We start from the raw sequence: 15,750 nt of genomic DNA on the forward strand, positions 1-15,750 counted from the left end.
TCATTAACCTGTGTTTTGTACTCTCTGTTCCCTACTGTGTATGTGTGTAGCTACGCATGTTTATGTTTTCTTTGTTGGGGGTCTATCTTGATGCCCTTCTGCAATGGCTAGAAATATTGAACAACATCACTATCAAGGTATTCTTTTTTTTTTCACGTTAATCTAATATGGTATCAACACATTATTGTAGATGATCGTAATTTTTGGGTTAATATTATTACCCATTGTACTCCAGTCAAGATATAATCTAGATCTAGATCTAGATCTATTTATATTTTATATTGACAAGACTAGACCTACTAAGTTATAGATCTAGTTGTAATATTCTATTTCGGATTTTATTTTAATTAAAAAAATCTTGATATTATTTTCGATTTTTAGCCCGTATTCAAAAGGGGAGTGTGTGTGTGTGTGGGGGGGGGGGGGGCAGAAAAGGGGGGGGGGGGTCAAGATCAGTTGTGGAAATAATGCAAGAGTGTTTTGAAATCCTATCCATCAACCAGTGCAAATGAGCCTCAAATAAGTGCACATATAATATCCAAGCGATTCTTTATGGTTTAGGGCAGTGGCTCTTAACCTGGGTTCGATCGAACCCCAGGTACCTCCAAAAAGTTTAGAACCCCTGGTGTAGAGTAATATCAATAATACATTTAATTATAGTCTTGCTCTTGGGAATTGTGGTAAAGTTTTGTAAAATATTTTTGTTTGCACGAGTAGATAGCCATCGCTATTGAAAACACGGAGAAACAGGGATGGAGGAGGGAGTGGGTAGTTAGTACATTATTCCCCATTTGCTTAACCGGATTGCCAGCACCTACTGTTTAAATACCGCGACAAGAGCGGATAAAAGTTGAATACACACACACACGCACAAACACACACACATATATCTTTTTATTTACTTAGTTACACACACACACACACATATATATAGCCTATATATATATATATATATATATATATATATATATATATATATATATATATATATATATATATATATATATATATATATATATATATATATATATATATATATGTACTTACTTTGCGCAGATAGCCACCACCTATGGACCCGACAACGGCACACAGCTATGACTTGTGTAAGAATGGTTTAATGCGGCCATGCGCGATGTGTGTGTAGATTCGCCCACCTCGAAAGGTAAAAACATCTTTGGCTGTAGCCTTAGTACTGTAACTGTTCTAGAATATTCCCCGGGATCTGTTCGTATGTTGAGCTGCCCTGACCGCCAGCACAGTGTAACACTGAGAGCTAGTTTGGTATTATTTTAAGACATTGTGTAAGCGTGATACTGTAAAAGTAGTAAAGATTATTTTTACCAAGCGATCCATTGGGCAGATGAAGTAGAGTTTCTTGACTTCAGCATGTGAAGGGACATTATGTGGTCAACATTACGCCCAGCCGCCTTCACTTTCCTTAACATGAGTTAGGTATCCATCAGAGTTGGTTGGACTCTGGGACGTTCTACTTGAAGCCGTATTCGAATTCGAGACTTTTTACAGTTCAGCGCTCTACCGCTAGGCCACCTCATCCCGTAGCGTAAAAGTGTACTGTCTTGTAGAAATGTTCTGGTTTGTTTGTCTTTATTACTCTCAAACATCCTGGTAATGTTCTTATGTACACAAGTTTCTTGGTAAACTAACGCGTTGGTTGAGTGGATATTCTGGGCTAGTCTTTCCACATCACTCCAGCTGTAATCTATATCTCGTTTATATGTCTTCATGGATCAATCACATATCTTGTTTATATGTCTTCATAGACGAATCAAATATCTTACTAATCACATATCTTGTTTATATGTCTTCATAGACCAATCACATATCTCGTTTATATTTCTTCATAGACCAATCACATATCTGGTTTATATGTCTTCATAGACCAATCACATATCTCGTTTATATTTCTTCATAGACCAATCACATATCTGGTTTATATGTCTTCATAGACCAATCACATATCTCGTTTATATTTCTTCATAGACCAATCACATATCTGGTTTATATGTCTTCATAAGCTAATCACATATCTTGTTTATATGTCTTCATAGACCAATCACATATCTTGTTTATATGTCTTTATAAACCAATCACATATCTGGTTTATATGTCTTCATAAGCTAATCACATATCTTGTTTATATGTCTTCATAGACCAATCACATATCTTGTTTATATGTCTTCATAGACCAATCACATATCTGGTTTATATGTCTTCATAAGCTAATCACATATCTTGTTTATATGTCTTCATAGACGAATCAAATATCTTGTTTATATGTCTTCATAGACCAATCACATATCTTGTTTATATGTCTTCATAGACCAATCACATATCTGGTTTATATGTCTTCATAAGCTAATCACATATCTTGTTTATATGTCTTCATAGACCAATCACATATCTTGTTTATATGTCTTTATAAACTAATCACATATCTGGTTTATATGTCTTTATAAACCAATCACATATCTTGTTTATATGTCTTTATAAACTAATCACATATCTGGTTTATATGTTTTTATAAACCAATCACATATCTTGTTTATATGTCTTTATAAACTAATCACATATCTGGTTTATATGTCTTCATAAGCTAATCACATATCTGGTTTATGTCTTCATAGACCAATCACATATCTCGTTTATATGTCTTCTTAGACCAGCCAGTTTTCACTTGACTAGGATTCTGATTTCTGTCCAGTACTGCTAGACGCAGGTTTTCTTTGAGTTTAGCCAAACGACCTCAGCGGGTCTTTTGATTTGTTCGCTGCAATTTGCTAGCTGTCGGTAAATCTTCCAACCATACAGACTTGCCAAACAATTTGCCAGCTGTCGGAAAATCTTTCAGCCATACAGAGACTTGCCAAACAATTTGCCAGCTGTTGGAAAATTTTCCAGCCATACAGAGACTTGCTGACTTGCCAAACAATTTTAATTCCTGAAAATATTATGTAATTGTTTTTTTTTAAATAAAATAAACCTTAAATACGGGTTTCATATTTTTTAAAAATAATAAATTTGTTGAAATGTGTACATGCTATGCACTTTTTAAAATCCATAGCAGTCCGTGTTTATTTATATACTTGCTATGTTTAAAACCTATGCACTTTATTCAGTCAATAGCAGTCCATTTTATTTCCAGCCACTTGTTTATCTGAGAGGGAACCGGAAGAGAATCCGTGTAGCCAAAAGCATACCGAGTCGCAGAGCTTTGATTTCATCATCATCCCAAGCCTCAACTCTGATTGTGATCAAGACCAGTTACCGCCCTTTATCGCGGCGGTCGTCAAGTTGACCAGGAAAACGTTGAGGCCGAATATCAGGCGGGCCAGATCTAGACGTAGTAGAAACTCGCTGAGCAGGTTAGCCAGCGGTCAGCTAGATTCGGATTTGTTTCGGTCAGCCTCCTGCCACGCAGGCGTCCGCTCAAAGGGACACAAGTCTGCAAGTTTTAAAAATATAAGAAAAAGTTTGTCTTACGGAAAGTTGCCATCTGTAGTAGGACACTGTTGGAATCGTGAAGATATTGGAGATTCTGTAGATACTTGTTGGAATCGTGAAGATATTGGAGATTCTGTAGATACCTGTTGGAATCGTGAAGATATTGGAGATTCTGTAGATACCTGTTGGAATCGTGAAGATATTGGAGATTCTGTAGATACCTGTTGGAATCGTGAAGATATTGGAGATTCTGTTGACACCTGTTGGAATCGTGAAGATATTGGAGATTCTGTAGATACCTGTTGGAATCGTGAAGATATTGGAGATTCTGTAGATACCTGTTGGAATCGTGAAGATATTGGAGATTCTTTAGACACCTGTTGGGATCATCAGGTGTTCAGAGCTCTGCCTGAAAAAGTAGAGCTGGATGTAAATACAACTGAGTGCTGTTGTACGGTGAAGGAAGAGATTTTGTCCCAACACACGAAGCCCCACCAGCAAACAAGCTATTACACGGAGGACGTCTTTGCAAGCTTGGAGAAGCTGGTTGTGACGTACGACATGGAGTCCGAGCAGGTCTCTGAAACTCAGAACATCGGGGACGGGACGGGCTGCGTCAATGACGCTGGGGATACCGCACAGCTGAAGGCCGCCGTCCAAGACTACGACCCCATCTACGATTTCGCCATCGAATTCGCAAACAAACACGGGTATGGGTATGTTGTTTTTGTTGAAGGTGATCCGAAAAAAGTTCGGCGGAACAAACCTAAGCGAGGCAACAACGCCGCTTCGACGCTGTATGTGTCGGAGATAAACAAAGACTACCGCTGGCCGGTGCGTTTAGTAAAATCCGCGAAGACGTTTGAATCTCAACGTCCACGGCGGTGCGGATCACTGGATGCAAGAGACTGCGTGATAAACCACATGCACATTGTTGAGTCGGCCCAGCGGGATATCGCCATGGTGAAGAAAATCAGCCGGGATATGAACGCGATGAAGGCGCTGCTAGACGAGAGAGCTTCGGACCAGGCCGCCAGGCTGAAGAAACCGCAGAAGAGGAGGTCGACGAGCCGACGGGCCAAGACGTCTCCCACAAGCACCTTCGTCAACTCTGCTGCCCCCGCGATTGAGGTGGACGACGCGAAGTGCTCAACGAGCGCGGAAAAACGGACCTGCGCCGAGAAAACGAAACCGGAAGAGGCGACAGAAATAAAGGAAGAGATTTTGAAATCCGCGCCGCTGGACACGTACATGGAGTACTTGAGCGACATCTGTCACAAGATCTACCAGGAGCCGTGTGTTACCAAACCTGCCAGCAACGATGGGTCCGAAACAAAGCAGAAACCCGACCAAGGAGATGCCACAAGCGTTGAAGGGCCGACGCTCCACCCCGTCAAGTCGACGGAGGGCAAGCCCCAGAAAACAAACAGCCGGCATGGGAATCTGAAACTCAAAACCAAGGAGACCGAGTTTTTGAAAAAGTATTACTCCAGATATCAAAGCAACGAGAAAAACCTCAGCAAGAACAATGACGACGAGCTGCAGGCGAACTACAACAAATCTTCGAACGAGAATAACACCAAGGGCGTGGTGTCTACATTACCACGGCTAGGGGGGAAAACGACTAAAGAGTACCGGCTGTTCAACTCCATCTCCGCTACCATCTTTAGAGAGACACAGCTGGCGCAGAAAAACTTTGGTGAACTGGACGCAAACAGCACACTTCCGGTCACCAGGATAGACTGTGTTCACGTGGAAGATGCTTCCCAGCAGACCAAGCACCCCGGCATGAACCTGCCGTATCAGGTGTACGGCATCGTCAAGCAAAAATCCCCGTCCAAATATCTCAAATCAGCGCCTTTTAGAGATTCCGTGTGCCGGACACGTTGCACAACCCACATGAAAGGTTTGTCTAATTACCGGAATCCCGCGGCCATTATGGATGACAGCACGATTAAATTTACCGGCAGCACCGGCAGCTGCCCAAACTTAGCGTCCCAAGTAAAACGCGGGCGGAATCTAAAATTGATGAACCCGCCTTTGAAAATATTGCTGAACGTTCCTGGGGGTTCTTCCATCAAAGGCGACTCGGCCGACAAGGAGTTGCCGAAAGAACTTAAGTCCCCAGACTGGGGGGATGGGGTTGTAGCCAGCCCATCCAAAGAGGAGGAAGGGAATAGTATACTAAATATAGACAAGAAGTTTTCCTCAGATACAGAGTTGCTCGCAAGCGTGACCAAAAGAAAGCACTGTCTTGTTGATCCTGTTATTGGAACTTACGATTCGGATCAAAGTAATTCCTCGTCTCCTATCATGAAAGACACCACGCCTTTTTTTCTTTCGGAGGCTAAGACCAGTGCGAATAATAATAAAAGCGAGGTGTATCACCCTAACCCCCACGACAGTCGCGGGGAATGTTCTTACTCGTACGTCGAGAAGCAGGAAGGGGGGAACTGTAACAACAACTCTCTACCGGAGATGCAGTGCGCCACGGAGAAGAAAGACGCCAGCGCGCAGGCCATTCACGAAATATCCCAGAATCTAAACCTGCCGGAGGAAGAGGGTAAAAAATGTGTGAAAAGGTCCTCCGAGGAGCAGTTCCACTTACCCGTACTGGCGCAGAAGTCGACGAACACGTTAAATCACCGAAAATCCGCCGTGGGTTACGACACGCATATCCCAGCTGTGGTCTCCGGCGCCAACCATTCCTCCAGAAACCTACGTCCCCATGAGATCAGCAGCGATATCAACTACGAATCGCCTCACTCTCCCACTGAGCTATTTTTATGCTCGGCGGAATTGCGCTCAACGCCGGTTCTTCTCGGGAAACACAACAAAAGACGCCCAACTCGCCTTTCTCCAGTGAAGAGTTCCACTCACGCGCATGCTTGTTTTTATGCGCAAGGTGACACACTTCCGGGGAAAGATGGAAACATATTGTTAGCTCCAACAAAACTAAACTCTTTCTCTAAACGGTTCGCCACAGATCGCAAATCGGACAATACTGACAATAAAATGAAGGACATAAATAATACCGAAAACAAGGTGACTAATATAAAAAAGGGCAGCGCCAAGAAACTTTGTACTGACGCCAGCACTCAAAGACCGACCTTGATTCCAAAACCGAAAACAAGCCGAAATTCTCCGCACTGTCCGCAACCAGCGCTAGACAACCCACAAGAAGCAACTGTTCCTACACTAAATACGTTTTCAGCGGAGTATTATCATTCAAAAGAAAACGAAAACAACTCCGCAGACGTGTGTGACGATGATCAGGTCACGGACGGTAAACGTAAGCGCTCGTTTAATTTCAGATTCGATCGTTTTCTGGACAACACGTCAAGGGATTCGTCCCCGTGCAACAGCCGAGCTAACGTAAATTCCAACGCCATCCCACGCAGCAAGAGCGACGACTCGTGCTGTCGACGAACTAAAATTTCTTACGACGAAGAACTTTTACGAGAAATAAGTTCCCTCCTGGAGACGTGTTCGTCAGAGCTGGTTTTGCCCACCGGCGCGGCGTTAGAAAACGACAGCTCCAAACAGAATGAAAATTCAAGCCATCTGATGAACAGAGGGATCCTGCTGAGGTCTCAGGATGCGGGCAGGTCACTGCAGCTAATGAATACACACTGTGGCAGTAGGAATCGCGAGACAAGCAGGAGCCGCAGAGGTCAGTGGTCAGGCGTCCATTTTGACAGCTCACAACCGGAAGAGGACAATAATTTGCCGGTGGACTGTGAGGAAAACTTCACGAGTTCACAGTTTGATCAGAACTGCCCGGCTAAAGACGGGGAGGATGCTAGCAAGACTTTTCGACAAACACTCTCGCAATACACACCCTTCTCTGTCCCGCTCTGCCCGACGACTGAAAACTACTGGAACACGACGGCATCCGACCCCCTCCCGCCGCTATGCTTGGCCGACGGGGTCACCACCACTGCTGACCCACGTCTGCAGAATCAGCTTGGCGACACTGACGACATGATGGATTACGAGCAGCCTAACGTCACCATGGAAACCCAACCTGGCTTGGTTTCCCATGGCAACAACCTGGACGAGATGTACAAGTATTTGGACTCCTTATGGCAGCGTTCACAGTACCACGTGAACGAGAGATTTGAATCGATGAGGAACTCGATAAATGAGCGTTTAGAGGATCTGCAAAATATCGTTGAAAGGCGCTTTAGCAAGACATGCAACTTGATCAAAAACAACGGCTCGTCAGAGCCAGCCGGTGTTATTCAGCTGAACACCACACAAAGTAAAGGCAATGACCAGGTGTTTGGTCATCCTTTAGATGTTTCAAAGTACAGAAAAGCCAAACCAAGGAAGAAAAAGGAATGCGTGAATTCACCTGACATGTCTGGGGCCAGTTGCAGTGCGTTCCCAACCATAAAGTTCAATGAGGTCCAGTCAGATCAAGGTTCACTTGTATGCCTCCCCTGCGGGGCAGTTCAGGGCGCCCTCACCCGTGCACCCGACCAGCGACAGGAGGGCCAGCGTGTGGACACGTGCGATGTGGAGACGAGCTGCAGCCCCAGCGGCCTGGAGCCAACCACCAAACGCCGCGCCAAACCTCGCAAAACGCCCGCCACGTACGCAAGTGTTGTACAACGTCAAGGGGACGGGAACACCCCGAGGATCAGCTACACCAAACGCAGCAGCGGCAACTCCCACTACCTGAAACACAGCCGCAGCTGCCGCAGGAGGCAAGCGTCTGGGGACACCTGCTGCAACCTGTGCCTGTCTTCAAGTCGCAGACGTCGCCATTCGACGCCAGCGAGGCGCGTGACGAAACACAAAGTCGGCACCCGGCTAGCTCGACGACCACGCCGGAATACCACCAAGACGGCAGTCAAGAGAAAAAGGCCCAAAACCTCCAGGGTTAAAGCAAGGTCCAGGGCTCGTCAAACTAAACCCAGGGTGTTCAGATCGCCTAAACTGGCTAAACGATCAACGAAAATCACCGCCGTGTATCGAAGAAAAAGGAGCGCGCAAGGAAAACAGTCGCGCGCAGCGGCTAGGAATAAAACGTACAATAATAAATATGGGAAAACCCGTTCCACCGGTTCATCAGCCAAGGGTAAGTCCCAGCGGGGCAAGGCTAAACGAAAGACCAATGCGCCCAAACGCAAGGTCACAAAGTATGTAGTTACACCACTTGGTCACAAGGCGATGTACGAGAACCTGCTGGCTCAACACGAGCAACTCAAACGCTCCCGGTGCCAACACTCTCACAGTCTGAATGACGGCGAGATTGATAAAGTCGTCGACGCTTTTAGGAGAGTCATCTCTGGGTTTCCCAGAAACAAGATTCAAAAGTTAGAAAAGATAATACTTAGAGCTCAAGTCAGATCTCGAAAGATGAACAACAGGGCGCGTCTATCGCCCTCAAGGCGGTATCGAGTTTGTGTAGACAGGCAGAATAGAAGCAACAACACCAAGTCTAACGCATCAGTGCAAGTCTCTGAATCATTGCAAAGTTCTGTACATAACAGTGTGGATAAAAGCGCCCATAACATGTCACACGACGAGGAGTCTGATGACGAATCGAATCAGTCGAACAAATCGTGTCGGCAGAAAGGAGATACAACCGTCGACACAAAAAATAAAGAGAGTTCTGAGGATAATTTGTTCAATCCTAGCCCGCTAAAAATTACTCGTCCACGTAAAAGGGCAACTTATACACGTAAAAGAACAACTTATCCTCGTAAAAAAACGAGTTCTCCGCGTAAAAAAGTTCCTAAGCCACGTAAAAAGGTGAAGTATCCACGAAGAGGAGGAGTTCACCTACGAACAGTGGACTCGCTCATTCTTCTAAGGGAAAAAAGGAGAAAGGAAAAAGCCAAACTGAGAGCTCTCGTCAGGGCTGCAAGCAAAGCAACCCAGACCAACAGCCCGAGGTTGACAAGGTCCATGGCTGATAAAACTAAACCCAGGCTGGTCGGCTCTCCTGAACTGGCTCGTGGGTCAAATAAAAGCGCCGCTCTCTACAGGACGAACAACCGGAACGCTTTAAGAAAACAGTCGCGTGCAGCGGCCAAGAATAAAACGTGTAACAATAAATATGGGAAAACACGTTCCACCCGTCCATCAGCCAAGGGTAAATCTCAGCGGGGCAAGGCTAAACGGAAGACCAATGCGCCCAAACGCAGGGTCACAAAGTATGTAGTTACACCACTTGGCCACAAGGCGATGTACGAAAACCTTCTGGCTCAACACGAGCAACTCAAGCGTACCGCATGCTGCCTCTGTCACAGTTTGACGGCCCCTGATGTTGATAAAGTCGTCGGCGCTTTCAAGGGGGTCGTCTCGGAACTTCCCAGAAATAAAATTCTAAAATTGGAAAAGATTATCCTCAGAGCTCAAATCAGAAGTCGAAAGATGCACAACAGGAAGTGGTTGTCGCCGGCTAGGCAGCATCGATGTTGTGGAGACAGACAGACTAGAGGCAACAATACTAAATCTAACGCTGCTGAGTCCTTGCAAGGCACTGTCCTGTATAACTGTGTAGGTAAACACAACCCATTGATGGCACGTAATGAGTACCTCAACCAATCACATGTACCATGTCGGCAGTACACAGCTCCGCCCATCCCTGACAGAGATGAAGACGAGGCTGATACGCGTGTGGCGAGGACGTCCCCGCAGAGATCGACTCACCCAAGACCCGTGGACTCGCTCTGTTTAATACGAAAAAAACTCTTACGTCATCAGGACAAAACCACGAACGCCACACTTGACATACCGGAATGTCTGCCGTGTTTGTTCCCGGCCGTTGGCGGCCACCACAGTATGATCATCAAAACCAAATTCTCCGGCGGGAATCCCGACCCGATCCGTTCGTCAGAATCTAGCACCGACCTGCGTAACCTCCCCCCGTATATTTACGTCAGCAGTTCCGCCAGCAGTGAGTACTTCTCGTGTGAAGAAGATGTGAGCAGAGTCGACTGTACCAGCCGTGGTGACGTGGAGTCCAGCGGTCACTTAGCGATGGAGAGTGGTCAAGTGCTCAGACCAGAAACTGTTGGGTGTACCACGGTACAGGGAAGCTCAGGGGCGACAGACGACCGGGCTAGTAAAACACATTCCACAGTGGGCGATAGCACCGCTGTAGCCTCAAACCACGAGGATAATGTTGTTATTCAACGGTCAACGGGCTGTAGGAAAAGTAGCGCTAATATCAATGTCTCCAACCAACAGTTCAACATCACTGCCTCAGCTGAACAGCTAAGAAATAGATCTAATAGTCATATCATCAACGACATCACTGCCTCAGCTGAACAGCTAAGAAATAGATCTAATAGTCATATCATCAACGACCCGCCTGAGTTGTTGGCGAATAGGTCGACCGCCAATGCCGTCGTCATGTCTGAGCATTCGAGGATTGGTTCCAACCCAACAGCTCGTGTTCCTGAACAAGAGCTCACCAACAGCTCGACAGCAGATAAAACTGTTTCATTGACAGATAGACCGGACTCCGATACCCCTGTCGCTGTTGAACAGCTTATGGACAGCACAAGTGACAGTACAAACATCGTGCAGCCAACGCCTGTTTCGGCTAACCAGACAAGAGACGGTGCCGGAGGTGGACTTGCACCCGTCCCTGGAAGTTCCAGACCCCAGCTGAAGAAACCTAACGTGGTGGCTAAAGCCTCAATGTGGGAAGGTTTCGGACCTAGTTCATCTAAAAAACCGACTTCTTATCTTATGAGAAGTCCTGAACCATCAGCCACGGTAAATGTTAACCCTAGCCAAAACGTGAGCACACAGCGTGTTGTAGAGGTTGCTACCCCAGGCTCAGATCAGTGTGAGGCACAGTCTGCCCTGAGAGTATTGGAGCCCCAGGCTGAGCCGGCTAAACCCCAACCCAGCATCAGCGAGCTGCCTAATGTTTCAGCCAACAATGTTGGGGGCGCGCTGAGTGAGACTGACCAGACAACCAAGTCTAAAGAACTCGGCTTACAGGACCGGGGAGCGGCGTTTATACCAAGGACTAGCAGGCTTAAAACCTTGGTTTTGCGACAGCCAGCAAGTAAAGACAACGCGATCTTGGAGAACACCGCCAACGTGACGCCTGTTGCGTCTGTTGCCGAGAACTTGGTGGGCGAAGACTCAATGATGGAGGATTTCGTGCCTAGCACATCGACCAGACAGACTTCACAACTTCCAAGTCCTGAACCATCAGCCACGTTAAATGTTAACCCGAGCCAAAACGTGAGTACACAGCGTGTTGTAGAGGTTGCTACACCAGGCTCAGATCAGTGTGAGGCACAGCCTCTCCCGAGAGTATTGGAGCCCCAGGCTGAGCCGGCTAAACCCCAACCCAGCATCATCGAGCCGCCTAAAGCTACAGCCAACAATGTTGGGGGCGCGCTCAGCGAGCCGCCTAAAGCTACAGCCAACAATGTTGGGGGCGCGCTCAGCGAGCCGCCTAAAGCTACAGCCAACAATGTTGGGGGCGCGCTCAGCGAGCCGCCTAAAGCTACAGCCAACAATGTTGGGGGCGCGCTCAGCGAGCCGCCTAAAGCTACAGCCAACAATGTTGGGGGCGCGCTCAGCGAGCCGCCTAAAGCTACAGCCAACAATGTTGGGGCCGTGCTCAGCGAGCCGCCTAAAGCTACAGCCAACAATGTTGGGGGCGCGCTCAGCGAGCCGCCTAAAGCTACAGCCAACAATGTTGGGGGCGCGCTCAGCGAGCCGCCTAAAGCTACAGCCAACAATGTTGGGGGCACGATGAATGCGACTGACCAGACAACCAAGCCTAAAGCACTCGGTATACAGAACTGGGGAGCGTCGTTTATACCAAGGACTCTCAGAGTTAAATCCTCGGTTTCGAAACAGCCAGCAAGAAAAAGCAAACCGACAACGCCTGTAGCTGTGAGCCCAACCACTTGGTTTGACCTGACGCCAAGTACTGGAGCTGATAGTTCTGGCAATGGTGGTGTCAACAACACTACTGATGATGCTGTTGTGACTCGAACTGCTGGTGAGGTTGATCGTATATCTCCAAGCACACAACATTCTCCAGGAAGCTTTATGCCAATACGCTCACCGTCTGTGTACGTAACTGCCCCTTCTAGTCCCGTACAAGATATCGATGATGATTACAACAGCGCAGTGGGTACACAATCTCCCGTGTCTGCACATCAAAATTTGACCGAAAATCAAAACGCTTTAGAGACTGCTTTCGCGTTTTTAAAAAAGAGAGTTACGTTTCAAGATGGTAGACCTTGTGGTAACGAGGAAAACAATGTATTAGCGCCCGATGGAGCAATAGCGCATTCCAGCGGGTTGTTGTTTGGTCAGGCCAATGAATCATTCAACAACTACACCCAGATGGGTGAAACAAGCAGGGCCTACCTCGACTCGATGGCTTCAAATGATCAGACGACGAGTGGAGGTGCATTTCGCTGTTACAGAGGTTCTCCTACTGCCGGCGCGTCTTCAAGCGGCAGGGAAGCGAGCGAACATCCGGCATCGTTTCAGCAGGCCTACTTTAAGGTACACACACCAGGTCTAAGCACAACCTGGACCTGTCAACGGATGGATTCTTCCGCTACACCCATGTCCTGGACTGTCAACGGCCAGAGTCTTAATTCTATAAGTCACGGGTCCGTATCGGGAAACCCTGGTCTATCACCGAGCCGTCAAGTCCACGATCGTGTGCCGGAGGCGGATACCTCCCTCGATACGGCTGGCACCTCCACGCAAATGTTAGATGGCGTTGCGAGAAGACCCAGCGCTCTAGAGGTACAACGCAGCAGCGGGCATGTGGACGGCGTCGAGAACAACAACAACGCCACTGTGTCCAATCTCTCCCCGATCGGTTTCTTCCACCAGGCAAACTGCCCATCGTTCGCCGAGCTGGCCGCTGCAGGCTGTAGCTCGACATTCCCAGACAAATCCAACACGTACAGTTTCAGTAGCGATAGCCAGACCAATTCCATGTCCAGCGAAGATTTAAACAGCCCATTAGTCAGCAGAAAAAGATGCGCGGGTCTGGCACTATCTCAAAAGCTGGCACCTCCATTGAAAATACCCAGGTTGAATTTATCCCCTTCTCATCTTCAGGTAAAAAAAATAGTCTAATACTTAACAAAATTCAGCTATACGAGCTATATTTTAATTTCGCTACAATTTTAAAACAATGCACTATTTAAGGTTGCATGTATTTTTACGACCGATTTGTAGTTTATGTTTGATAAACCATTTCTGGTGGTACACAGTTGCGTCGAGTGTGAGTATATTATAAGATGTCATGAAAGTTATAGATCTAAATCTTCCAAAATTAAGTTATAAATTTGAAATTGATAATTTATTTATTTGTTAAGCCTTCTCGTACATCTTAGGTAAACAGTACGCTTGCAAGTAAGATGGGCGTATTGATGTTGTTTGAGACTTCGATTTGTCAACTTTTTCAATGCGTTAAAAAATGTTCTCTTTGACTTGTAGTATCGGACGTCGCAAAGAGATGGTATTTTAATGAGGAGAGAAAAACTTCAACAGATGCGAGAGACAAAGCACATGAAGTACTTACACGAGAGGGAGGAAGAACGACAGAAGATGTTAGGTAGGTGTTCGATGGTGCTTGGGTTCTGTTACATTGTGTTCTTTATGGGGGAGGGAAGAGAGTCATTTGTATTTATATGCAGTTTCTCTCAGGCATCTCATCGGGGGGGGGGGGGATAGACTCCCCCACCCCTTAATGATTTAGAATTTATATAGAAAATATATACTTTTACCAGTCCCTCCCCTCCACCCCCCCCCCCCCCCCCCCCCGAAAATTTCAAGTGCCTCACTGGAGAAGAAAAGGGTTATGGGTTCTAGTAATGGGTGAGGAGATAATATACAATAGATTCTCACACATTTTAGTTTTAATCGGCTATTTAGTGTTGTTTGATAGTTACACCAATCAGTGGTTCTTAACTTGTTCAGTGAGCAAGTCTCAGGGGTTCGGCGGAGGTCAAGACTCACACCCTACTCATATAATTTAAGATTAGATTTGTCATTGCGGACGATAAACTATTAAGAAGGGTTCGATGAATGCACATATGAAATTGGTAGGGTTCGGTACCTCGAATAAGGTTAAGAACCACTGCACTAAAGCCTAACTCATGATACGACTACGCCAACAACACTACAACCTCCTTCAACCCCCCCCCCTCTATTTCTCCTCTAACAGATGAGAAGAAGACGTTGCCAGAGACGAGCCGCGAGGCAGCAACTAGTGCACATCACTCGGATGCTGACAGTGAGTCCAGCGTCTAGAACCGTGTTACACGCAATGTGTGGACCATCCATAATCACCATAGATACAGATTAAATATACATTACATCATTCACATGTATAGTATTTGTAATGTCATGCATTTGTCTTTAGTTTTGTTGGTAGCAACGCTCAGTTGGAATCTAAATGCAATCTATTACTTTGACTAGATCTGTATTCAAGCTCTATGATTCCAGAAAACTTTTGTATATGTTTTTAGCCCGTAAATTACGCTCCAGCCATTTAAAAGAATTAAATTCAACTACGATTCCAAGCAACACACATTTCAAAATCTCACAGCAGGCAAAAAATAAAATAAACAATGACCACCAAAACAGAATATTCAAAAGTCGGATAAAAACATCAACCAGCCAGAAAGCAACACACATTTATTTATATTTTTACTAAAAGAATGTACCATAATAAATCTGTGAAAAAAAATACAAAGGCGTATATTGTCTACGATTTTTCTTACATTAGCCCATATGTTCGTTGAAAAAAAAAATGATAATACAACATAGGGTACGAACAGGATGTAGCAGGCTACTTGGCAAGCTTACAACTAGTTTATGAACATACTGGTTTTTCTAAATTAAAATGTATCTTTTTTCCCCACCCATCCCCTGGATAAGCACCAGAATGGACAACGTTTTTTTAAAGTAACGGTTTAAGAACTGGATTAAGAATAAGGTTCAGTAAGTCTTCTGCGTCAAGCCTAAAAGAAGGACAACTGCGTTATTAGATCAATGTACCATGTCATGAGGATATCTCGCAGTCACAACATCCCCGCACATAATTTCAAGTAATAAAACCAGAAGCCATCAAAACAAGACAACTCGTCAAACAAGAACGATAACGGAAAATTATATTACCTCCCCTACAAGATAACAGTAAATGAGTTAATGAATCATTTAAAAATAGCATTTATAAAACAACAAAAATCTTAGACAAACCGTTAACAGATGCAGGTGGTTAAAGGGTCGGGTCTATGTGGACGCCACATGTTCAATTAAACA

At 45.6% G+C, this 15,750-nt stretch overlaps 1 protein-coding gene across 2 annotated transcripts; it reads left to right on the plus strand.

Annotated features, from left to right (window-relative positions):
- Positions 1–73: 73 nt before the first annotated feature.
- LOC131934899 (uncharacterized) lies at positions 74–15,165 on the plus strand. 2 transcript variants are annotated; one of them, XM_059291162.1, is made up of 6 exons: positions 74–137; positions 1,057–1,162; positions 3,164–10,682; positions 10,740–13,539; positions 13,921–14,038; positions 14,651–15,165. In XM_059291162.1, the coding sequence occupies exons 2-6, from the start codon at positions 1,126–1,128 to the stop codon at positions 14,734–14,736; spliced, it is 10,560 nt and encodes a 3,519-aa protein (XP_059147145.1). In that variant the 5' UTR covers positions 74–137; positions 1,057–1,125; the 3' UTR covers positions 14,737–15,165. The 2 variants fall into 2 exon arrangements, with proteins under 2 accessions (XP_059147145.1, XP_059147137.1); XM_059291154.1 differs by having other exon boundaries at positions 3,164–13,539.
- The last annotated feature ends 585 nt before the right edge of the window (positions 15,166–15,750 follow it).

The sequence above is a fragment of the Physella acuta genome, unplaced genomic scaffold (assembly GCF_028476545.2).
Source record: "Physella acuta isolate Inbredline_101_S28 unplaced genomic scaffold, ASM2847654v3 ptg000012l, whole genome shotgun sequence".
In the NCBI taxonomy this organism is placed as follows: Eukaryota; Metazoa; Mollusca; class Gastropoda; family Physidae; genus Physella; species Physella acuta.

Bases quoted from the DNA above. Each gene is read 5' to 3' on its own strand.
- LOC131934899 (XM_059291154.1), top strand. From the start codon at position 1,126: ATGCGCGATGTGTGTGTAGATTCGCCCACCTCGAAAG. The intron at 13,540-13,920 runs GTAAAAAAAATA...TTTGACTTGTAG, and splicing joins TATCCCCTTCTCATCTTCAG to TATCGGACGTCGCAAAGAGA. The intron at 14,039-14,650 runs GTAGGTGTTCGA...CTCCTCTAACAG, and splicing joins AGAACGACAGAAGATGTTAG to ATGAGAAGAAGACGTTGCCA.